This window comes from Thamnophis elegans, chromosome Z (genome assembly GCF_009769535.1).
Source record: "Thamnophis elegans isolate rThaEle1 chromosome Z, rThaEle1.pri, whole genome shotgun sequence".
NCBI classification, from domain to species: Eukaryota; Metazoa; Chordata; class Lepidosauria; order Squamata; family Colubridae; genus Thamnophis; species Thamnophis elegans.
The window spans coordinates 93,801,189-93,827,631 of record NC_045558.1 but is presented as its reverse complement, the minus strand read 5'-3'; the positions used below and the strand labels follow the sequence as shown (position 1 = coordinate 93,827,631).

At 38.7% G+C, this 26,443-nt stretch overlaps 1 protein-coding gene across 2 annotated transcripts in view; it reads right to left on the bottom strand.

The window, feature by feature from the left end:
* The window catches only part of DNAJC7 (DnaJ heat shock protein family (Hsp40) member C7), a 34,185-nt gene extending 7,746 nt beyond the window's left edge, over positions 1-26,439 (bottom strand). The window contains exons 1-11 of one of the 2 annotated variants that reach the window (XM_032235430.1): positions 26,234-26,439; positions 15,868-15,956; positions 13,531-13,655; positions 13,341-13,454; positions 11,237-11,311; positions 9,099-9,217; positions 7,838-7,991; positions 7,046-7,210; positions 4,080-4,171; positions 2,936-3,009; positions 1,714-1,860 (exon numbers count right to left, since the gene is read on the bottom strand). In XM_032235430.1, coding sequence (XP_032091321.1) covers positions 1,714-1,860; positions 2,936-3,009; positions 4,080-4,171; positions 7,046-7,210; positions 7,838-7,991; positions 9,099-9,217; positions 11,237-11,311; positions 13,341-13,454; positions 13,531-13,655; positions 15,868-15,956; positions 26,234-26,349 — 1,270 coding nt within the window. In that variant the 5' untranslated portion in view covers positions 26,350-26,439. The remainder of the gene's footprint in view (positions 1-1,713; positions 1,861-2,935; positions 3,010-4,079; positions 4,172-7,045; positions 7,211-7,837; positions 7,992-9,098; positions 9,218-11,236; positions 11,312-13,340; positions 13,455-13,530; positions 13,656-15,867; positions 15,957-26,233) is intronic. The other variant, XM_032235431.1, reaches the window with a different exon arrangement.
* Positions 26,440-26,443: the final 4 nt, after the last annotated feature.

The following is a 26,443-nucleotide window of genomic DNA, read 5'->3' as shown; positions in this document are numbered from 1 at the left end:
GACCACCCAAGGCCTCTCCTAACCCACTGAGATATCTCATGTTTCTCCCCCCCCTCCCCCATCCTGCCCCGCTGTGTCTGACTAGCACTGGGCCTCTGGAGAATCACTTACCTTTAGAAGATCTCGATGATCAAGCCTCTCCAGCCTCTCCGCTGTGGTTTCTTCCTCTGCTCCTGGGCGCTCCAAAAGTGGAGTGGTGAGAGCAGAGGCAGAGTGGGACCAGTCCACCTTGCTCAGCTTGGCTGACTCACAAAGGCTGCCTGCATAGGACACCCTGTCCACTTTTGGAGTGCCAGGCAGCCTCGGTGAGTTTGAAGGAGCCTTGAGGAAAGGGGAGGGAGGCCTGTGTGGGTGCAATCTCATGCCCCTAAAGGCTTCCATCCTCTTTGCAAAAACCTTTTGGCATGAAGAGCGGAGGCTGCCTGTGCAGGCCTGCATTCTTCATGTGAAAAGATTTTTGGAAAGAGGACAGAAACCTTTGGGGGCACGATTTAGCATCCCTGCAGGCTTCTATCCCCTCTGCTCAAAGCTTTTGTCACAGAGAAAGGAGGCCTGCAGGGGAGCTATCTTGCAGGCTTCTGTTCTCCACATCAAAAGTATTTTGCAAAGAAGACAGCAGGTGAATAAGATGGCTGCTTTTCTGCCACATGGCCCTGACTCTGCAGATCTTTGAAAGGTAAGTTACAGGATTGTGTGTGTTTGTGTGGGGGGGGGGAGGGAATAGGCAAGGGGAATGTTGCCGCATCTCTGCGGTCAATCATAAGGGTGAATGACTGTTGTGGAGCTGCAACGTTCGTAAGTTTGGTACTGTATTGTAAGTATTTGGGGGTGGATGTTGTAACTCTGAACCATCGCTAAGTGAACTGTTATAACTTGAGAACTACCTGTAGTTTCCTACATCCTTTGGAACTTTTATAGCTTTTTGGTCTGAAAGTTTATTGTAATATTATATTTTTGTGAAAATATTAGGAATTTTATATTTGACTTCTTTAAATGTGCTTAGATAAATGCCATGCAGTAATAAGGGGATGGTGCAGAACCATGTGTTTTACAGTGTATTGTGCATAACTGTGTTGAGAGAATTGTAGAGGATGACAATGGAGCAATTATTCCATTTTAAATAGAACTGTAAAAATTGAAATTGCATCATGCCACTTTCTAAACAAGAAAAGAAAAACAATCTTCTTCAGTACTTTAGAATATTCTCCTCTTGCTCCTATTGAAAGGACTCATGGCTGAGCACCCTCGGTTCCAGAGAAGTTGGAACTCTACAACTTAGTCAGAAGGAAAAGAAAAAGGAGTCCTCAAGTCACTTATTCTGTCTTCTTGACCTTTACTGTAACAGTATCGAACTGGCTGGTGAAAAAAAAAACTCATACCAATGCATATTTTCGAATATTACCATTTTACCAGTTAAGCTCCTAGCACAATGATACTCACAATTCCTGTAATGGCTCAAAAATCGAGCAATATTGTCTTCTGAGACACCTATATTCTCATCCCACCTTTGTTCACCCAATCAAAGCTAGGGCATTGTTAAAAAGGGGGAGAGGAAGCTCTCGCACTAAACAAACAAGACAACAGAGGAGCCTTAGTAAGATACCTTACATTATCAAATATATTCCATTCATGACATTCTAATCCCCTCAGTTGGAGAATCTCTGAAGAGTTAACAGTGGAACTGGGGCAATAGGTCTTGTGGATTTTTTGTACCTGGGTGATGCATTAGGGCCCGTTTCCGGTATGCCTTTTTTATTTCATCTTCAGAGGCATTCTTATCCACACCCAGGATCTTGTAATAATCTTTCCTTTTACTCTTTTTCAATTCCACCTGTGAGTTCTTGAGTAGCTGTTTGTGTTCTATAATATATCAGAGGGAAAACTTTTTAGCAAGAACAAATTACATAACAAAATGCATTTCTCCTCCAAGCAGGCTAAATAAGAGGAAATTCAGGACTAATAAAGTACATATTGAGGCAATATACAATACATAAGATTTGCTGTCATTAGATAAGATGATGGCTCCAAAATTAGTTTATTTTTAAAAGTGAATAAATTAATTGTAGATAAAGCTATCAACAGCTGTTTGTCTAGAATCTAACCACATACTATTAAAAATCTCCTATTTGTCTATTTGTAATCTTTAATTGACTGACTGTGCATCATAGGGTAATCATTTTAGAATCAACGTACCTCAAATGGGTTAACTTAAAGAATGTGTCCAAAACCTGAGATGTATAATTCCAGTAGAACTGGAACTTGGCTGCCACAGTCATGTGATCATCATTGGGGAAGCTGGCAGAAAGTTGGAAATCCAAGTTGGCTGCCAAGTAGGTAAGTGGCTGCTACTGGATGAGGAAGCGAATAAGGGAGTCCAAAGGAATGGTGTGTGTGTGTGTGTGTGTGTGTGTGTGCATGTACGAGAACGTGAGCGCACACAGGTGATGTGGCGAGGATTAGGAAAGGTGCATGGGGTGTGAGACAGTATGAGGAAGGCATGGATAAGCCCAGGGAGGGTGTACACAGAAGTGGGCAAGTGGTAAATAAGTACGTATCTCTGAAAGAATGACCCAATAGATCTACTATGTTTTAAATTATACCAATGAGGTATAATTGCTATAATCCAGGTTGTAGAATGGCCTTAGGCATGGAGGCCTGTGCAACTGCTTTCGTTCAGACAAACCTACCTCATAGAGCTGTTGCTGGGGGGAAAAACAGGAGCGGGCACTATGCATGCTGACTTGAGCTCTTAAGTGAAAAATTGTGATATAAATCAAATAAAATTGTCTGAAAATAATAGTTAAGATCGATTTTCAGCAATATTGAGCTAGTATACCTATCATCCCTAGTCACTATAAAAGAAGTTGTAGCCTGGATTATCCAATAAATATTAGAAAAGGCCAGTCAAGTCCAGAAGCAAATGCTCTATGTTTACCTTTAGTTTTCTCTGTCTGGTAAACTTTTTCATAATCTCTCACAGCATCTTCATACTGCTCTGTGTCCATGTAACTAGGCAGAAGTATAATTAACCTTATAAATCTCAAAACAAGCTACAAATTACATCAGATTAAGTGAGAAAAAAAATCAGAAAATGATTTGAGCTAAAGGGAATGAAAAATCACTCCTTTGAGCAATATCTACGTTCCTACCAAGTCGGACAGAAAGTACTGTATAGAAAAGTGATTTACAGAAAATCAAATTTGATATGATGAACAACATGACCTGATTTCTAGACTACCTGAATAATACTGCAGAGTATGCAGCTGAATCTAGCAATTCATGGAATAGTTTTTGATCTGGTGCATTTTAACACCAATTACCTTGTAATGAGATCTGAAGTGAACAGAAACAAGAATATAATTCTAAACTTCTCAAATGTAAAAATGAGAGAGCAGAAGTACATGGAGAAATTTTTCAAAAAGGAAAACATCAAAAACCACTTGCAAATATAAAGATCCTCTGCCCTGTCCCATTCTGTTTTTGTTGAAAGGATTAGCTGGTGACATTATAGGGGGCTCTTCTTATGTCCTCATTAAAGTATCCACTGAAGTGGTATCCAATTACCTACTCACGATTACTTGTTTTCAAACTGCTAGGTTGGTAGCAGCTGGAGCGAATGAAGGACGCTCGTCCCCACTACACAGCAACACTTAGGTCTCGAACACAGGCTTGCTAATTGTTAACCCAGCATCCTAACAATGTGAGCCACCATGGTCCTCAATCCTCATATTTATGATCTCTGCAGGTCTGTATAGCTAAGGAAAGCTGAACATTAAACATTGCTTAATAACGAAATTGTTGGCCTCAGCTGAGGTCGCTAAATAAGGACTACCTTGATATTCTTCCCAAGTCAATCAATTCACTCAGCTAATATTAGATATCAGGACACCCCAAATCAAAAAATGAGCTGAATCTTCACTACTTCTTAAATTATTAGACCAGACTTCCCTAGCATTATTTGGAATTGTTCTTTCTAATGATAAATCTGCCTGCCACCATTTTTTGTTCAGTCTATTTTTAAAAAAAATTACTAAATCAGGTTATTCTCCTGTCCTTCAAATTTAGATGCCCATTCTTACCACTGTGCTCTTCTTAGATAGGCCTTGATGTATGTGTCGTCCAATTTGATAGCACTTGTACAGTCTCCTATTGCTTCACATAGTTTTCCAAGCTGGAAGGCAAACATCAAGATTAGGAACTAAACCCTTTGGCATTATTTTTAGTCATTAAGAGTAGAAAACAATATGTTTCAACTTCAATCTTTATTTTCTTTTACAGGTTTTTAAGCAAATTTAGATCCTGGCTTTTTGATTCCTTATCATATACCTATTTAATATCATATTAATATTAAGATGATTATTGTTTAAGATTTAATCTTCAATTTGATTCATAGTCTGGAACTATAAAAACTTAAACAATTCAAGTCCTAACCAAGGACCTAAGAGTTATTAAGGTAATGTCTGAGTATATAAGCAGTCCTGAATAAGGTGGTGGTTGTTTTTTTTTCAAAGTCAGAATATTCAGGTCTGATAAGTTCAAAATTTCCATATATCTAGGCAACCCTTTGGGTATTGCTCCAAAGTCTCCTATTACTACTGGTTCAACCATTGATTTCTTCCTCCACAATTGCTCAACTTCAATTTGCAGATTGCGGTATTTTGTTATTTTTTTCTAACGGTTTCACTTCAATTCATGCATCATCTGGTACTGCCATATCAATGAACCAGACTTTTTTCTCCCACAATAGTGATATAAGCCGTGTTGTGGGCCAGATGTCTGTCTGTTTGGATTCAAAAGTTCCATAAGATTTTGACCTGTTCATTTTCAAGAACTTCGTCAACTTGGTGTTCCCAGTAATTTTTGCAGCATTCGAACTCAAAGCTTCCAATGTATGATTTTGGCAATTCCATCATGACATTGTAGATAATCAGTTTGTGAGATTTTGCTGCAACTACTGATAAGTGATCCACTGCAATGAGCAACTATTTTTCTTGTTGCATAAGCAATGCTTGCTGTTGTTACTGACCTGTTGAGTTTTTGCTTTCATGGAATTGGTCTGCAGGGCTTGTTCTTGGGCAGCCAAAATGAAGCTTTCTGTTTCTTTCTTCAGCACCCCCCCCCCCCGATCTCAATCATCTCCATGTTAGCTTTCTATCTACCTTTCCTTCAATGTCCTTCAGGTATTGATTATGCATAGACTTCTTTTTCCAGTTAGAAACTTAATACTCAATTGTTTCCTTTTGATATTCTTATTTTCAAGAGATTTCCCTTGTTCTCCTTCAGAAGCTCTTTTGTTTTTATTTAGTCATTTAAGCCATGTTTTCCCTCTTCCACAGTTTGTTTCATCTGTAAAATTCTCTCCTACCCTGAGATTTAGGCAAGTACAATTGAACATATCACATTTTGGGTGCAGAACATGGCGCATTATCATTGGTTTTCTTGTGTTTCACTCCAACTTATCAAGTTCTAGCTGCGTCCAACTAATTATTCCAGTTGAGTATCGTATGATAGGCACTGCCCAGATGTTAATTGCCTTTATGGTATTTGCTCCACTTACCTTTGATCTCATATTGTTTTTGTTTATATGAGCATTTTCCACTCTAGTCACTTTTACAGTGCATTCAACCTGTTTTATCCACTTTGCATTCCCATTCATTGTGCTTCTTCTTGTTTTCTCACAAGTTCTTCCAAAATATCAGGGTATTTTCTTTGTTCTTCTTCATGTTTCCTTGTCTCAAATTACTTAAATCCAATCAATTTCTCTTTATTTTTAACTCCAAAAGGATTTTCAACTTTGGCTTTCCCTTAATTGGTATATTGTTTTCAATTTTCAAGCCTTATTCTTTAATAGCAACATAAACTGCTGCACACATTAGCTGTTTGATCTAGTGTTTCTGTTTGAATAATCTGTGCAGCTTCATTCCCATTCTTCAATAATTTAGCCAAATTTCTTTTACTAACTTGATTCAGTTTTGGTAATCAAATTCTTTCCATGTTTTCTATCTGAATCTTTATTTTCTCAGCTAGTTCAGCTCTGGCTGTTGGTTCTTCAAGAACGAATCCAGCTCTTGCTTCTTGTTTCTCATCCACTTCTCTGATTTCTTTCCTTTTCTCCACTTATTGCTCCACATCTAAATTATCTCTATTATCAGTTACACTTGAGTCTTGATATTGTGCTGTTGTTGTTGTTATTATTATTATTATCAATTCAATTCACAGTCTGGGTAAATGAACCAGACTTTTTTCTTTTCCATAATAATGGTGTCAGGTACGTTATGGGCCAGATTTCAACAGCTATAATATTTTTCCTGCTGTTTCCAGTACTGCAGAAATGAACAACTAAATGCGTTAAGCACTCGATAATTTTTGGAAGCTTCAAAATGCAAGAGACAAAAAAAGATAATGTCTTCTAATTATGCTTAGTGGTTTTCTTTCTAACCTTGGATGTTTGTAGAATGACTCTTTGATTTTATTCTTATTTCATCAGTTCAGTTAATCTCCACAAAAAAAAAATCAGGTTTTAAAAAATACTGCTTACTTAATTCAAAAAGAATACATTGTGATACTCAATTTCAGTATCACACAACAGCAGCTGAGTTAAAAATTAAAGAGACCTTATCTCCACCCTCCATGTTTATTAGTAATCAAATTGCTTTTGAGACAAACCCAAATCACTCAGATACAGTACTTGTAAATCTAGAGTTCAGCTAGAACAAATGCTACTGGCACCACCATGGTTCAACTCTTTGACATACAGTAAGATTTGTAAGGATTTAAATAAACAAGCAAACAGACATAGAGGCATTGCTATTCTGAACAATTTCTCATCTTTGTTATTTCAGGTTTCAATGGTAAGAAGACTTTTTCCAATCTGGCCTTCCTGATCTTTTACAATTGAAGGTTAAAAGATTCTTCAAGCCCTTTTCTATTACACATTGCAATAAGGAGACAGATTTGAGATAATGTCTCCCACATTTAAAACTGTGTTAGAAGGCTTCAGAGAGATACCTGATCTAAACAAAAAAGACTCTACTTGGGCACTTACTTTAGAATTAACAGTTCCACGATTGCAGTAGAGTTTGGCATTGGTTTTCCTGTTGTTTGGATCTATTGCTAGAGCCTCTGTATAAAGTGTGAAGGCCAGCTTATAATTCCCTTCCTTGAAAGCCTTGTTACCTTCATCTTTCTTTGCTTTCAGTGCTTTGGCATTCTGAAGGAAGAAGTGGGTCAAAAGATAATGAAAGTCTTTGAGTAATTAAAAAAACCTTGGGCTGACTTAGCAAATCTTTGTTGGCTAACTCACACAAAGATTTCTATTAAAGAATTACCCAATTCCCAATCTCAAGATCTAGCAAATGGAAATAAGTGTTTTGGGCACATCTCAATATATTGCCAAAGTTGCACAGAAGCAACTTTGAAAAAGCAATGAATAATGTTTGGAAGGAAAGAGATTATTATGCAGATGATAAGATTTCTTCTTCTCTATTCAGTTTGAAAATACTCAATTTAGCACCTGCTTTAGTAATGTAATAGCAAAAGCATATTTCTAGCTGCTACCTACCACCATCTATTTTCCTTTGAACATGGCATGAAGTTTAGCATTTCCAAAGTAATTCATGGGACCCCTTTGGAAAAGTTCGAGTAAGTCAAGAGTTGAACCTCTGCATCTTTGAAGTATTTATTTAAAACATTTTTAGCAACTCCAGGATGCTGTAACTAGTAGCATCCTTTACCACTGGACATTGGGGTTGTGTATCAGCAAGATCTGGAAAGCCACACCCACACCCAACCTGTCAAAAAGCCCATACACCTCCTCAGTATTTCTTTTGATGCTTACACGGCAGGCAAGGCAGGCTTTATCGTGGTCAGGAGCCATTTTTAATGCCTGGACGAAAAACTGTACAGCCTTCTCGATGCAGTCCTCATAGTAAAGGCAAAGTCCTCGGACATAGAGAGCATCAGCATTTGTTGAATCTATTCGCAAGATGTCACTAAATATAGAGCACAGGAGCAGGGCAAAAAGTAAATAAATCACAGGACAGAAACAGAGTTGGGTTCATAGTTATTCTCAAACCAAGACACCAATACTATAAAGAACTGTAGCATAACAATATGTCAGTACTTCAAATAAATACATGATGTGTCACTTCTGTAGTTTCAGACAAGGACAGCATCCTTTCTAGCACTGTCTTTCCTTTTCTCTAATTCCTGACACTAACTCTCCCAACCCTTTTATTCTAGTGGACCATTCCCATTTCCATTCCAGGTCCCTTCTGTCAATTTCAAAACAAGTATACCCATATTTTTACTTATAATCACATTTGTATAGTTCCCATCTCGCATTATGACTTTGGGTTGGTGTATATAATTTTTTTTAAAAAACTTCTATTGCATTTATTTTGTTTCCTGTCGGGGCCCTTGTGGACACAAAGATACCTCTTTAGAACCAAAAATGCTTTGGTCAATTATGCACACTGGTGGGGGAGTTTTAGCTTCCAAGATTGTTCATTTTCATTAAACATCAATGTATCCAATTTGCTGTAAATTCTGAACCTGACAGAATGGAATGATTAGAATAGTGAACTTGTTCAGGCAGGATTGAAGTTGTCCTCATCCTGTCTTTGTGGGTCTTCCGATAGTTCAGCTTAACAGGAAAGGGAAGAGTATTACGCCAAAGTTAGCTATGACTCACACTCTCTTTTTCTATGACTGTGCACCTCTGAAAAAGAAGTTGATTTTATTTCTCTGTGCCTTTAACCATATCCTTGTTGATTCTCCTCAAATTATTTGAGGATCTTTCCATTACTTGATTTGATTTCCATTCCTTTCTTTTTCATAATACATTCCAGTTAGTAGTTTTAAAAGATCTGTTTTTTGCAAAAATGAACAAACCAAAAACACACAAACATATATTCCACTATAATTTAGAGAAAAAAAAATTGTTTTCGGTGCCACTGTGTCTTCTCAATACTAGACAATGAAAAAGCAGAGCTCTAGTCTTTTTGTTAGAATCAGGAATATGAGCTATTGCCCTCAGAGTTAACTACATTATTATTTATACATATAGGCTTTCTCATCAAACCTGTTGTAGTTCTTACCTTATAACAGACTGGGCTTCAGAATAGCGACCTAGCAAAGCTAAACATTCTGCTTTGAGGATTTTGAACCGGTGACAGGCAGGGGCAAATTCTAGAGCACGATCCATACAAAAGACAACCTGGGGAATAGACACAAAAGAAGGAGGGGGTGGGGGGAGAAACAAAACAGAACACAAAAATTCAAGATATTGGTTTGGCGGCAACCCTAAGCCCTCTGAAGATAGGCATGCAGCTTGAATAATCTGTTATAATTAGGAGATCTGCTCTGAAACAAAATTCAGAATAGGCAATAGGCAAACATTAGTATCTTTCCCATTTAACTCATAATTTACAAAGCATATGGATAATTTTTGTATCTCTCAGCAGTGTTTGGTGTCAATAGCAATATGTGTGTTCAGAGGCAGCATACCCACACTGCTGGTTTCTATGGACAAGATTGACAAGGGAGGAACATATCAGCGTAAGTCTGAAATCTGATTTCATAGATTATAAAATAAGTACACATAGATCTGCATAAAGGTCTTTTGGACAGGATCCATATCTCTTGCAAGTTAGCCTAACGTATTTGAAATTTTCAAATACCAAAACTTGGCCCCTCTCAAAAGTCTTATGAACCTTTTTATGAGGGTATGTAGAAAGGTTTAAGAAGCACAAATACCCCTCCCCATCAAGTAACTAAACTGCTACTAGTCTGTGATTAAGGCCATTCACATGTAACACCTGGTATCAAACTTTTCTAACTAAAAGCATTGGGAAATCTAACCCCAAAACACAGGTAAGGTGAGGCTATTCTGCAAGTCTGATTTCCAGAATTGGAGGAAAATTGTGGAAAATTGTATGAATGATGCCTTTCCAGTATGCAACAATAACTTCCCATCTATACATTATTCTTGAATGTCTTTATTTTGTAAGTGATGCTTAGTTGAAAATATGCATGTAGTCATTCCCAAAAGTACTTGCAGAAGAAGCACATATTCTTTATTCATAGAAATTATTGGGTGAAACTTGTTCTGGGAGCAAAATAAACCTAAACCCAAATATGCCACAACCACAAAATGGGGGAGGGGGATTGTGAGTACTATCTAAAGATGCAAAACATGAATATGGACAGTACATCAGTGATGGCTAACCTTTTCCTGGCTCTGTGCCCAAAACGTGCATGCAAATGCATATGCATGCACCTGAACCCCCAAAATGCAATGTGCATGCCCCCTGTGTGCTGCCCCCCACATGCACCCCACCCCCACATATGTGTGTGCAGGCCCCCACACCCATGAGCGGCAGATACCCGATGACCAACTGGCCAGCGGGAGGTGCACAGGCATGCGTGGCAGAGTTGAACTGAATGTTTATTCAGTGCCTTGTAATTACAGAAATTTTGATAAAAACTGAATTAGAAACTCAAGACGTTGAAAATAATAAAATAAAAGTGGCTTCAATGAAGCAGCAGCTATTATGACAAATGAAGAACCCAAATTTCAGGCCTCAGTACATGTTCTCATGGTTTGTCAGTTAGCTGCATATGAAGAGGGCATTGTTGGTTTGAGGCTCAGCTGGATTCTCAAATTCCCTTCCCCCAACTCTTCTCACAGGTGACATCACCACTGGGTGCTGTGGAAAGTGCCAGCGACACTCTAGATTATGGAGCCACAAAAAGGAGGAGCTTCTTCTCCAGAAACAAGGGACATATTTGATAGCGCATAAACGACAGAGAAGCCTAGATAGAGCTTGTTCAAATCTCAGACAAGGCAGATTTCTTCCTTAAGACAAACTTCAGATTGTCTCTGGTGAACCAGCTGCTCTTGGCAATTAGAAAGCAGCTAGTAAGAATTCACTAGGTCAGACAGAGGACTTAACATTGAAATAGTGGGACCAAGCAACAATACCATCTTGCTGAAGAGCAATTAAGACAAATTTGTTACTCAAGAGAGACAAAAAAAAAGGCAGAGAGGTTTGAAATACATGTGGTGGTGGTGGGGAGAAATCAAACCTGTTTCCCATTCATGAAATGGCAGGATGAGATTTAGTAATTCTGAGAGCAAGAAAGGAACCTCATGACCCCAACTAAGCAAAATAGGTTTCCCCCCCCCCCCACCTTATTACACACACATACATAGACATAAATTAATCTTTATCACCTTTCGGAAGTCCCGTTTTTCAAAGTCAACTTCAGCAATTTTCTCATAGTCTAGAACAGCTTTGGCACTCTTCAGCTGGAACAGAAGGCATCATATCGGATTAGAAATATTAACAATTTGTAGTATATTAGGCATTCTGTTTATTTAACTACTGAATGAATTCCCAGGGTTCTCAATCAGCTATTAGCTGAGAGCAATTCTGAGAGCAATAGATGTATCTGATGGATAGCAACACTGGGGAGTTCAATGTAATGTTTTAAAATTCATATTTATTTGAACTTCATAACTATACCTCTCTTTTGATGAACAATGTTTAATCATCATCATTAATCATCAGAGAGCCGAGGTGGCGCAGTGGTTAAATGCAGCACTGCAGGCTACTTCAGCTGACTGCTAGTTCTGCAGTTCGGCTGTTCAAATCTCAGCGGCTCAGGGTTGACTCAGCCTTCCATCCTTCCGAGGTGGGTAAAATGAGGACCCGGATTGTTGTTGGGGGTGATATGCTGACTCTGTAAACCGCTTAGAGAGGGCTGAGAGCCCTATGAAGCGGTATATAAGTCTAACTGCTATTGCTATCACACACCCTGACACCTGCCTCGCTGCCTTCTGAGGCCGCTTCTTCTGTGGCTGCTTGCTGCCACTCACACGCATCACTCTGGCCTCCATTTTGTCTTCAGATGCCTTCCGGCAGACATCTATAACAGAACTTTGGATCGATCCAGAGCTCTGTTTTCAGCTGCAAGATGTCTTCAGGCAAAACGGAGGCCAGGGCAATGAGTGCGAGTGGTGGCAAGTGGACACAGAAGAAATGGGCCAGCAGTGGGCTCCTGCTGGGCGGGGCCATTTGTGCCATCACCGTGAGGTAAGTCAATAATTAGAACCCTTAAAAAAAAAGGCCTAGCCATTTTTTCGGGGGTCAAAAGAAAATAAGACCCAGCCTTCTTTTTGGAGACACATGGTAATACATGCTAATACAAGATGCACACAGTCTTATACCCAAGATATCTTCAGGATGTATGTTATGATTAAGAATCAAGTCTCTAGCATACATGGTTTCTAATGTCATGAATATATTCAGGCAATGTTTAAGATATGCTATAGCCCTTGTGGGCAGAATTTCTGTCCTCTGTTATGCATACAGCTAGAAGGACTATAAGAATTATACTTCTCAACAAAGCAACTGTTTACATAAGTATTTACACCCACATTTAAAGGAGTCAGCATAATACAGCATGAGTCCTCAAACTGGGAGTTCTGACCTCTAGGATATCAAGAGCAATCTACAGGAGGCGGGATTTGTAACTATCAGACTGAGCCTGACAGATAAAGCATAAGTGCTGCCAAAAGATTTCCACACTTCGTCTTAGTTACACTCACAATTGATTTGTAGAGATAAAAGGGGTAAAGTATGGAGCAAGTTCTGAGACATGGCTAAAACTGAAGGTGTTTTTCATTGTCAAAACCATCCATTTGTAAAAGAACTGTGATTGAGCAACAGCTGTTGATTTTTAGGATTTAAATACATTCAGATAATTTCAAAATCCTGGTTAATATAATACACTAATTGTATTAACTGTGCACTTAAGGCAAATGGAGGAACAAATGCAACAATACACACCAGGAGGAATAATCTTCTATTTAATATCTCAAATGTTTTTGTGTCATGTACATATATTATGTACATTAATTTTTAATCATATATTGACAGAATCAAAATTGTATCATTTTAAGAAATGGTTTAAGGACAAGCATTGTTCCAATAAGAACATGAGGGGTTTTAAAGAAAATTCAGAAATTCCATATACAAAAAGAAAAGGAAGGTTTCTTACCAAACAAAGACTGGAAGAGATACAATGTTTCTTATTCTCACAGACTTATAGCCAGGACAAGGGACAAAATGTTTAATTCACTAATGTCCTGTGTATAACTGAAAACTGGAATAACTGTATACATTCAAATTGAAATTTAAAACTGAAATCTGGTGTTCAAAAGCAGTGTTAACTAAATTAATATTACCCAGTCTAACATATCTTGAGACTTTTATCAATCGAACACGGGCTGCTGAACTAGATCAATCACCCAAACCTCATATTTAATACCTTACCTCTTGCTCTGCTTGTGGATTTTCATGATCCAATTCTATAACTCGTTGGAAGCAGCGACTGGCAGCCATGGCATTCCCCAGAGATAGGTGGCACTTTCCCTCTCTTAGATGTCCCTGAGAAGATGAGAACATTATGAAAGCATGCCAGTATGATGAAGGATCAGGAGAACTACATATGTGAGTCACATACCCTCAGAAAGCTATCGTCCATTCTGACTGATTGCTGAGCATCCCCCAGGGCCTCCCGAAATTTGCCTAACATCATGAGAGTGGCAGCACGGTTTCCATAATAACTGGCATTGCTGGGACATGTATCTGAAAGATAAGAAGCAGAAAAAAACCTCACTTGCTCTGTATCATGCCTCTTTTTGAAGGCATTTTCAAAAAGAGAAAACTACGTGCTATTCTGTAACATTTTGAACTCATTCTCTCCACAAAGTATATTTTACTTTTTATTTAATATTAATAATGCTAGTAAAAAATTTATTTTGATACACAGAATAAACTGGCCAGTTTGCACAGATGTGCAAAGAGCATTAAATATTTGTTTATGCCTTTGCTACAGAAAATATAAAGAATGCAAAGCAACTGTAGAAAGTTAGTACCCACCCCTCTCCTAGAAGAATGAAATATTTTGAGAAATATTAAAAAGGTAGAATATTATATTTCCCTAAAGGAGAAACATGATCTTGGAAAACAGTCCCCACCTTTAATAGCCCCAGGAGGATTGGGCCATCCTATCTACAAGACCAAAGACCTTAATTCTCAGGATAGTAGGATTAGCCCCCACTCAAGATCCAAACCAGGACAGAGCCATTAAGTCACAACAGGAATTACTCACAGAACACAAGCCTCTTCATTACATTATCATCTCCAAGTTTCAACCAAACCTGGGAGCTCAGACAACTTCAGCTATGATCTTGCATAGCCACATAGGAGTCTGACAGCAACCAATAGAATACATGCTCTTGCCACAAGAACAGGAAGCTCAATGGCAAAGCTCAAGAGAGGGTATAAATAACCCTCACCCTCCACTCCATGTGGTCAGCTGCACCAAGACCATGTGTTTGATGGTTCTGTTTCATTAAACTATCTTTCCAATCAGTTTCCATATTTCCAATCTTTCTCCCCATTTGGAACTGAACCAGATGGATATTTTTTCCATCACAACTAAAAAAGAAATAGGGCAATGGCTAACCACTATTTAACTCATGAAAGATCTACTTTGGTTTCTCAATCAAATATGCCATGGTTATTTCCCCCAAGATTTTTCATAACTACAAAGAGTAGTATTTTGATATTAAGAAAGATCTCTATGTTTATAGTAGGCTGTTTATACACTGTGTTCTAGACCCAAACTGTATCTCTAGAACAGCCATAAATCAGAGAATATAACCAGAGGTGGGTTACTTCTGGTTCAGGCGAACCGGTAGTGGTAATTGGGCCTGGGTCACGGAATCGGTAGTGAGGGCTGGCCGGCCACGCCCCAGAACTGGGCCACTCCAATGCTTGCTTCGTCTTTGCCAGGTGCATCATAGCCTAGTTCCCCCCCCAAAAAACTGGCCAGCATCTCCCAAAGCTGCCAGCGTTGCAGTCCCCCGCTCCACTTGAAACTCCAAGCGGCAAGCGGAGCAGCTAGAGTGAGCTCTCAGCACTTTTTCCACTGGTGGGGAAAAAATGATGATGGGATCTCCGTTCACCTTTCACCAGCCGCCTGGAGGTTCAAGCAGCCCGGAGTGGTGGCGGCGGGATTGGTGAGTTCCAAGGGTGGGTTTGCAAACAAGGTGCAAAACAGCTCTCAAAGAAAATGAAGTGGGCGTGGCGCACCCAGAGCAGCCGCTTCTTTACAACAGACGAGGACGGAAGAGGTGCCTGCTTCGTTCTCTGGCCCCTCTACTTCCCTCACTCAGTTGCTACCACCAGGGTGCTGCCAGGGCAAATGGTGTGTGTGTGTGTGTTTGTATGTGTGTATAGGGAGGGGCAGACTGTTCGGTGCTGAGGTAGTAGCTGGTAGGGGGATGCTAATGATCAGCGCCTTTGGATTCTCTGCCTGGTGCGTGCCAGACTGACCAATCACATCACCTTCTCAACCTTGGGAACCTTCGGTGCCGGCTGGAGCTGCCCACCCCTCCCAGCTGGCAAAACAGAAATTTTTGCTGGTTCAGTAGATGTGGCTAGGTGGGCATGTGACTGAGTGGGCATGGGTGATGTCAAGTTGGCCATGCTCACTCAGTCACATGCCCACTCACCTAGCCACGCCAACCAAATTGGTAGTGAAGTGTTTTGAAACCCACCCCTGAATATAACCTAGACGGATATACATGAAAAATCTTTACTCTGCATTCATTAAATTGTTTACTGCATTAGAAATGCTGGATTTGACTGCTGTAAAGAATTATCCACCTAAGCCAATTCATAGCAGAACAGAGACATTTCTAACTGAAGGCAATAAAGGCCTTCAGGATCTATAAATGGGTGTGCCCAAAGGTCAGACGTCCCATCCCTTTCCTTTCCTTTTCATCCTCACCTATTGCTTTTGTATAGTAGTTGTATGCTTCATTGTAGTCCTTTTTGGCATAAAATGCATTTCCCTGTTCCTTGAAGGACTCTGCTTCTCTGAAAACAAAAGAAATATAATCTGAAATGCAGCAACCTTGAATCTAAGCAAGACAGCAGTAAAGAGATGATAGATTTATCTTATCTTATCAGAAAACTCATCCTGAATAACAATAGCTTTGGTACTGGGAAATGGATCATGCTACTAAATGTACCTTTCTTCATAAAACATTTATTCTCTCAATGATTGCCATAATGAATCAGTAAGATAGCCCTTAATTAATAATAAACATAATCCCATTTCTATTAAGAAGAAATGTGGTTAGCATTTCTTACAATTAACACTGGTGTTACCTAGATATTTGGAACCACTATGCTGTTGTGGGGAAAATATGAGGAGGAAGCAGTATTAGGTATGTTTGCCGTCTTGAGTTAAAATGATAAAAGTAATCAAAGTGGGTAAAATAAATAAATAAATAAAAGCTAAATGTGTAAATAAAAGTAAACAATCCCAGAAGAAGCAATGATAAACCATTTCTGTTGTCAAGAATATGTTTTAATGTATCTTTTTAAAAAATGCTATGGAATTCTGGAAACTGCATAAACCACTGATTCTCCTCTACCTTAATAACAGCTTTGAGGATTGTCACTTATTTACATGTGCACAATTCTAAGTGAAGCTGCATTCAGCTGAATTATTCAAGGCTCTACTCTAATGACTGGAAGAGGTGTGTGACAAATTCAGGATATTATCAAACTATGTTAGAATGGGAATATAGCAGTCTGGCAAGCAGGCTCTTTACAGAGTTCTGAATTTATCTTCTTAGGGGTGACAAGGAATGCAGAAGACCTTTTGAGCAAGCTGGGAATCCAACTCCCAAACTAGCTATTGCAACAGTCAACCCTAAGAAACAAAAAACACCCTTGAATTCAAGTGAATGGCTCTAAATTGGTTTCTTCAGTGGAATCCCACCCCCTAGTACTCCTGGAAACAGCTAAGTAAAGCTGTTTGGCCTGGACAATACAAGCTATTTAGGAAGAAAAAAATCTCGAGAGAGAAAAAGAACAATGGAGGGTTGTATTGGTATGTGTTAACATGGTTTAACCTCATTTTGACCTCAATCCACTGGCCACCCTCTCTAGACTCCTACCCTCGGGCAATTCCCATTAGAATGGAGCAGTTTAGTAGATTAGATTGTAAATACAATCAAATGAAACCAAAAACATTTTATCTCATCAACAGGCTGATGGAGGTCAAGGCCTCCATACTGCTCACCCTCAGTGTAGTCAATCGTGTTTACTTCAAGAAGATTATAGTGCTCTTGATTTGCCCTAGCCTACAAAAATGTTAAGACTTACGAGAGGAATGGCACATGTAATCCAATAGGTATGATAGGTTCCATGTTCCCATTCCCGCCAGTTTTAACTGTGAATATGTGATTTGAAAATCATTAGGGATATGTGTGTGGGGGTTATTGCCAAGAAGAGATTAGAGGCATCCACATTTAAGGCTCACCACAATTCTTCATAGCAAGCAAAGGAAAATCAGAATGTAATGAAACTATTATTGTATAACAGCAGGATATGACATCATGGTTTGATCTTGGGACTTTTTAAGTGTAAACAAATTATAACTCCACAAATAGGTCTATCAGAGAAAAGTGGTTTTGTTAAATCTGAAATGAAAAGTTCTTATTTTTTCCTTTGGAAAACAACAAAATAGAAAAAGGCCAAATCACACATTAGAATCATGTGCACTAAAATCTACCAATTTTTATATATGTAGTGAGAGTACTATGTTTTAAGATGCAATTTTAGAAAAAGAGTCCTGTCCTTGTTTACTAAGGACTGGCTGCCAGAACAAGAGGGAAAGTCAGGATCTCCTGATATCACAAATGGTTGTTTCTGCTTCTAACAGATGCCATAGTCTGAATGAGGTCATTCTGCAAAGCTTGTGCTGATGTAGGCTGCGTTCCCCACTTGCTACTTTTGAAGCTGAAGAAAGAATCTGGCTAAAAATACAATCCAATTTTCTGAATAGGTCTCTTTGTTGGGCAAGACGTTGCTGTCCATCTGTGAACTCTGGGGGTGAGACAGAGCTACAATGAAGAACTAAAAAAAAAAAATCTCCCTATACTATTAAGCTTCTGGGAAGCAAATAGCCATGGTAGGAAAGATGTCTTTTGAATAAGATACCATAGATTGTTATGGTATTGAAGACCATTATGGTATATCATGCTAGATTGTTATGTATTGAAGATTGTTATGGTATGGAATGCAAGGACTCCTTAGACTGCAAGCGTTCTTTTTTTACTATCCACAAGGTCGAAGAGTAAAAAAAAGTTCTTAGATGTCAAAGTTATGGTGACATCTTAACATGACAACAAAACTATGTAGGACATATTGTGGACAAAGACTGGCATTCCATACATAACAAAACAGATAAGCGATGGTGTTAATAGTAGCTTGCTCACTACTGATTGACTCCTACAGTGTGCAGCTGTAGTTGAGGGTTGGACATCTTTTATATCAATTGGCAATTTAAGCAGGGCAACAGTCTAATACTTTATTTGCACAAAGTGTGAGATTGCATAAAATTCTTAGGCTCAGTTCATTAGGAATTCATTACACATACGCAGTTCTTTATATTAGAAAATTGAGTCCACAAGGAGGGTCTATGGAGATTCTCAATCATGCAGGTCATGGTTATACACCAAAGTTACTTTTTCCAAAGGACAACTAGACATTCTTAGTTTTTTTCTTCGAAAACGTTTTGCTTCTCATCCAAGAAGTTTTTCCAGTTCTAACTTGAGTTCTAACTTCAGTTAGAACTGAAGAAATACTTTCAAAGAAAAGAACCCAAGAAAATTCAGTTGCCTTTTGGAAAAAGCATCTTTGGGATAGTTCACAAGGATTTTTATAAAAGCAGAAACCTTAGTGGCTTTCCACCCTCTATTTTAGTATTTCATAAACCAAAGATCAGCTCTGAAATAGCAATGCATAAGATCAGTAAAATCACATAGTTTGCACAATATAAAGTTGGATATATGAACTACCTCAAGCTAAGTATTAGGAATTACCAGTAGGTCTGTAAGGATATTTTTTTATTCTCCAGTTTTAACTTTCATGATGCAAGTGGAATGAGCATAAAGCAAGTTATTGTAGCATGTGAATAAACATTCATCTGTGCACTAGTGTCGCCTAGCGTCTAGTGAAAACAACTGAAGTCAAGTAAGTATGGGGCTGCATTAAACGCTGAAAAAGTATTACACAGAGATTTGCACTTTTTATTCAAATTAAATTCTTCTCATACATTTTAAGCTTATGCCTTTGGTTTTTTTACTTTAAGATCACGCTTTGATTCAAAATCTTTAATAAGATTTCTCTTTCCTGCAGTGTACACCACATTGCTGTGCCAGATATTGCGTACTCTTTCCAGATAATCTGTGAGCTTCGGTTTTCGTTTCCTGGAAACTAGCTAGCTCCAGATATCAAAAAACTATTTGCTATTTAGAGCTTGATTTTATTCTCTGAATAGAAAAGGTAAGAAGCTCACTGCTAAGACAATAGAAACTTTCCTCTACTAAAAAGGCTTAAAATTGTGAAAAACTCAAAACAAATCATTTAAAATAATTTAGAACAGGAACATTCCTTTATTCTTCATTATTCAATCTAGCCGTGATTATCAAATAAAACAGACAAGTAAACATCACAACTGTGCTGTTTTAGCATGTTAAGATCTTGAAGGTTGGATATTATTATACTGCATCATCAGAAAAATATAAAGAGCTATGTACAGTGCTGCTTTTTTATTGTTTTAAAATTTATTATTATTATTATTGAAAATGGGATGAGAGCTAAAGAATTAGAGCAAAAGAATAAACATTATTTCATGTGGGAACTAATCACTACACCTAGCAGAATTTAGTGTTTATTCATTTATAAATTCCCTCTTAACACTTCTACAATTGCTATGAAGGAAGGGGAATCATACAAACATCTGAAGCCTCTAACTGACTTCAGGGTCAAAGTCAAGAGTACCTAGAAATTTCCTTACAAACAAACTGATTAGGAATTCTTGCACACTTTGCCCTTCTGAAAAAAAAGAAAAAGAAACCTGAAGAAGTTTGAATTTCCTGAATCACATAGACCTAGCAGTTTGGGTGGGGTGAGGTGGGGTTTTTTCCTATTTACTGAATTGGCGTTGATTTGTGGAGTCTTTGATGCAGACTAAGATTGCAAACATTTTCATTACCCGATTAAGTAAATCATCTATACTAATTAGTATGAGGTTTGCTCCCTGTTTATACACAACAGCTTGTCCTGTCAATGTTGATTGAGATGTGGTTTTCTCCTTGATGATGCCTTGATTGGGGCATTATTTTCTATTTGTCTCATGTTAATCCCTGTTTATCTGGATGTAGTCTGCTGGATATAGTCTGCTATCTTTTTGTTCTCCTTGTTCTTTAATTGTCTTTTGAATTGTAAATAAATGTGTCATTTGTGTCTACTTATGGCTGATCTATCTGGAATTCCTTGGTCTGAATGCCAGGCTTCCGGAATTCCTTACTTGGTCTAGGATGTTTTGTTTCCCAATTGAAACTAAGGCTGAGTCTCAAGAATATTTGTAGCTCAGGGTTGAAATGAGGTGTTCTTCATGCTGTCTGAACTTGATTGTTTTGTTGCAGATGTTTCATTATCCAAACTAGATAACATCAGATTCAAAAATAATATCCCTACAGACTTAATTTCTAATATTTATCTTGAGATAATAACTATGTAATGTTACTAATCTTATGCATTGCTGTTTCAGAGCTAGTTTGGGTAATGAAATGTTTGCAAAACAACCAAGTTCAGAGAGCACCAAGAATCCTTCATGGTTGAATCTGCCAGGTGTTGTGATATTGAATAGTTTTCATTGTGTTTTCTACTTGCTGTTCATGGATGTGCTCTGTAATCCTGTCTGTCCTACATAGTAGTTGTTACAGTACTTACACTGTATGTTGTAGGTGACTCCTGGTTTTTTCTTCTTCTTGGGCTACTGGGTCCTTTAGTTTACTTAAGATGTTTTGGATGGCTTTAGTTGGTTTGTGTGCTATAGTGATATTATAATGATTTTTGTTGTTTCTGAGGCGTTTTTTATGTACACTATATTGCCAAAAGTATTCGGTCACCCATCCACATAATCAGAAGCAGTTGTGAGCAAATACTTTTGGCAATATAGTGTCTATAAATAGACATATAAATACCTTTACAAATTATACATCACACTCACTATCACTGATAATGTTACCTAGCTGGATAATAAAACATCTACAAGAAAATATCCATGTTCAGAGATCACCAAGCACCCTAAGCTACATATATTATTTTCAGTTGATAATTTTGTGGACAAATATATTTAGGAAGCTCTTAACTTACTGGTTGCTTAACAGCCACCTGTATTTACAATGGCAATGGAACTGGTACTTTATAGTCTTTAAAACTTTTATAATTAGTAGTGTTTCCCCCGCCCCCCCATCATGTGAGGTCATGCCAGGTGCTTGGTAAATAGTCACAACATTAACTGCAGTCAAGTAGCCGCAATCGGTGAATTTTTTTTATCAGTTTCTAGTTTTATTTATTGGTTTCTGGCAAAAAACACTATTAGAATGGATTCACTTAATGATTATCACTACAGGTAATCCTTGATTTATGACAATTAAGCCAAAATTTCTGTTGTTAAATGAGACATTTGTTAAGTGAGTTTTGCCCCATTTTATGAACTTTCTTGCTACAGTTACCGTATTTTTGGAGTATAAGACGCACCTTTTTTCCTCAAAAAAGAAGCTGAAAATCTCGGTGCATCTTATACACTGAATATGGCATGTTTTGCCTCCCGAAACCCTGCCACCTTCACCAAAATGGCCGTTCATAGCTTTTAGGACGCTTATAGAGTGCTCCTGGGGGCTGGGGAGGACAGAAATGAGTGAAAAACGGGCTGTGCACGCCCCTTCTTTTGACAAAAAACAGGCCTGTTTTTTGCTTATTCCCCCCCACCCCCAGCACTCTATAAGCCTCCTAAAGGTTATTCATGCCCTTTTTTTGAAAAATAAGGGCCCATTTTCGCGAAAAACAGGCCATTTTTGGGAGGTCTGTAGAACGCAAAAACTTTTTATAAAAAAAATTGCCTCTTCAAAATTTTGGTGCGTCTTATACTCCGGTGCGTCTTATACACCAAAAATACGGTAAGTGAATCAGTGCAGTTATTAAATTGATAATATGGTTGTTAAGTGAATCTGGCTTTTCTATTGATTTAGCTTGTCAGAAGACTGCAAAAAATGATCACATAATCCTGGAACACTTCAACTGTCAAAATTATGAACTACTTGCCAAGAGTCTAAATTTTGATCCATGATCAGGGGGATGCTGCAACTAAAAAATGGTTATAAGTTACTTTTTTCAGTGCCATTGTAACTTTGGTCACTAAATGAATACTGTAACTCAAGGACTGCCTATATGTTTGCTTAATGACCACAGCAAAAAATGCTAGAAAAATTCTATTCCTCAGCTAAGAAGGAAAACCTCTGCACAAGATGAAATAACTGAGTCAATGCTCCTTTTGTATATTTCCCATTTGGGTTTTAGCAAAAAGTGAAAATTTTAAGAATAGGAATTATGGTAGTGTAACTGAGTATCATACACCAACCTGTTTTTTGCCCTTTTTCATTTCTCCTTGTAGTTGCAGGATGAGGGGTAAAAAGAGAGAACCAAACACCCAAGGACAGAGAATGCCTAGAGAACCCCCATTTTCCCTGGGGGAAATATAATTTCCATTACAATTAGGGGGAAAAAATAACCAAACCCCAACTTGTTCAGCCAAAAAACAAAAAAACAAAACAAAAAAAAACTGACCAAGGAGTAGAGGCCATTTTATCTTTTGCTCCATTTACCAAAATTTCCTAGTGTCATAATTCAAACCAGCTGAATGTGTCATACTAATAGGCCACTGGAAACAATCACTCCAGAGCAATCATGTGACTATATAAAAGTATATTTTTCAATTTCATTATTCAAAGCTTTTAACATACAATTGATTTAAGATAATTAATAAAAGAGAATATGTGTAGCTCAGGGCTGAAATGAGGGGCCCTTGGTGCTTTCTGAGTTTGATTGCTTTCTCGGTTGTTTTCTTTCTTACTCTCCGCGTCTCCTCCTCTGTCTGCTGCCAGTGCTGCTGCCAGATGATGAGCCACCTGAAGCTACCTGTTGCTCTGGCCCACCAACTCTCAGATTTCCTGTGACCAGCGTGACACTTCCAGATTGCCTGTCTCCCCACTGCACCTCTACCTCCATCTGGTGCTTGGACAGGGATTCAACTCACCTATGTTGCGCGGGCTGCGGCTGCTACCTGACACTGTCAGCCCACATGCACTTGCCACCTCCTGTGCTGGCCACCCCCCTTCATTAACGCTTATATTTTGGGTATTAGGTGCACACTCAAAAATCAGGCTAGGTCTTATCTTCAGGGAAACACGGTACTTAAGGTTTTTATAACCATCAAGTTAATGAATTTACTCTGACTCTATAGCACAGAGTACATTTATGCTAGAATAAACTCTCATTTTAGATACTAGCTCCATCCAATAGCTGAATCAGAGGAGGAGGTGTGGGAATCAGGGTCAACCTGAGAGCTCCGAGGGGGAAGAGGGAATGGAGCTAGCAGAGAGACAGAGGTAGAGCATGGGCTGTCTGTCAGCCCTCAGATGATGAGTCAACAGCCCCCAGGTCTGCAGGTGGCTGATGAGGAAGAGGAGGAACAGCTGGTTCCAGTGCCTGACACGTGTATATGCAGAACACAGAAGAGAGAAGAACAGTGGAAATCCATGGGTCGATTCTTGGGATGGAAGAGCCACCCCTGCTAACAAAGCACCATCCTAGCTCTGGAGATAAAAGGCAGGGGGCAGAGATGAATAGATGTAGCAGACTATTCATCTTCTGGCCGGATGGACTTGTTAGCCTGTAGTGAGAGAGAAACTTTTTGCTTAGGGTTGCCAGCATTCCTAATCACAACAGTTTTGAAGCCATTTCACTCTTGTTCTAAAATGTCTAACAAATAGGGGTTACATTTTTGTTTCCATGCTCTCAGAAACATAATTACAAAATGCTGCACAGCCCTACTAGAGACTGTCCCAAGACAGAAATCCTGCCAGAACCCAAGCGCTTTTTGTGAAGTAGCATATATATTCTCAGAATGTGAACAGGCAATTCAAGTTATGGAAGTTGTACTGGCTAGGTTTTTAAATTTGGGGAGAACCCTTCCCACACAATTGATAAGGAATCTATAAATATTGCAAAGGATAAGTCATTATAAATGCCTGATATGCAAGATTTAACATAGTCTCTTTTTCTCCTGTATTTGTAGTACGTATCTCCTTTTTAACTCCCAGTATTGAGAGATATAACTGTACTTTTTAATAATCTCAACCATTATCTAACATTGGTACAATAACATATGGCTGAATTCATATATCATACTAACTATAATTTAACTATGATGCACTGAATAAGTCACGTTCAACTGCTATTAATAGTTTAATAATCTTAAAATTATGGTTCTTTTAGGAAGTTGATTTTAATTCTCCTTCACTCTCTAACCCCACAAACTAAGTTATTCATTCACTATTTCGCTGGAAATTGTAGATCACCTTGCAATCTTGCAAGGAGGAAAAAAGTCAATACGTTTAATTGGTGGTCAACTGTCATTAGGGAATCTAATAGTTTGAATTCATTATGGAATATTTAACTGGAAGACTCATATTCAAATCCTAGCCAAGCTTGCTAACATAAATTATTGCTCACTTATCCAATTCAGAAGGTTCCCCTGAGGATAAACCACACTATGCACCCTAGCAAACTGCCAATTACAAGTGTTGGCTATCATCCAATGTCCCAGGAGTACATGTGTTACAACCCAACTATATATGTCACAGTTTCTATATATAATTATAATAAGAGTTTACTGTTAGGTACCTTTAGCTTTAGGGCAGAAGAGAAGTCTGAAATAAGGTGTGAATCCTTTGAATAACAGGAGAAACAGGAATTCTTTTCAAATCATACATCTGATTTTGTAATTAATGATAGCCAACAGATTCATGTTTTCTTCACCTTTTTTTCTGCTTGCCCAGCCAGTCAAAGTATAGCCTGACACTACAAACTTCCAGATGAGCTATGATTTTTCTCAGAGGAGTCACTTGCTATAAACCAAGTACCACCCAACCCAGAATGGTTTTCTTATAAAAGTACCGCATTCATTTTCACATGCAAGTGCCTACACTATTATGCAGTGATTATAAATCTTATGAATCAAGATGAGAAAATTCACTTCCCTGTGATAACCCAAAATGAAATTCAAAATGTTTTTTTCCAAATAAGATTTAACACAAATTTATTATGATTATTAAATGTTTCACTGACTACTGTGGCACTTCTCATTATCTAGAAGCTTCCCATGGCAAGAACAGCTGCTACCCTAACTAACATATGTTTATTTAGTGGGCTGTTCTTGAAGTGCTGAGATAAAAAAAGAAATCATTTATATACCAAACCATATTCCAAGTCGTATACTTTGCACAATATCTAAAACAAAGAGACCAATTGTACAGTAATTGATGGTCAAACTGTCTGTAAAATAATAGTAAAAACATTACCCAAACATATGTATTTCTGGTTCCTCTTCAGAACCTGTATATATAGGGTTTTTGTAATAAACCTTTGTGGGAAAGTACTTGGAGAGCTATAATAACTGAATTACAAGAATAATGGAATTCAGCAGGAAGCCTGCAACTACATACAGAGAGACATGCCATAGGAGGCCAATCTCCAGCTTAAACCCGTTATACCTTGAAATTGGGAAATTCACAGTTAAATGTAAATATTGATCAGACTGTAAGGTCTCTTTCATCCAGCAATTCATCTCCTAAGGAGGCCAGAAGTTACCACAGAACCTGCAGGATTTATTCCTCAGCAGACTGAATGTTAGGCGTGCATTGTTCCTCAATGAGAGCGAGAGCTTCTCTTAACTACCCTTCGTTAATTGGCTTAAGCTTGAGTTTTCTCATTCGTGACCCTTTGGAGGAAGAGACGACTAATGACAACGATAACAAATCGCAGGTGATGCCTTACAAGCTACTTTTCTAAAAGAAGCCCGATTTCTGTTCCCCCCCCCCCGCAACCGCGGCAGTGAAGCAGGCTCCGCCTCTTGTCCTCTCTCCCCCCCGCGCTTCGAAGCAGCCCCTCCCCCTCCGCGGGGGCAAAAATCTCCTTCCCAGGGACGGAACAGGTGGCGGAGGGTTTACCTGCGCGTCCCCTCGTCCTCCTCGCTCAACATCAGCGGCATCGAGGAATGTGAAGCCACCGTTGGGGGTGCCGCGGGCGCCATAATCACGTCGCAATCTCCGCCCGCCGTCGCCATCTTGGTTCCTTGTTGCTGCAATCAACGGCCGGCGAGCCGAGGAGAGAGAACGAGAGAAAGCAAAAAGGAACGAGACGGAAGTTCCTCCTTCTAT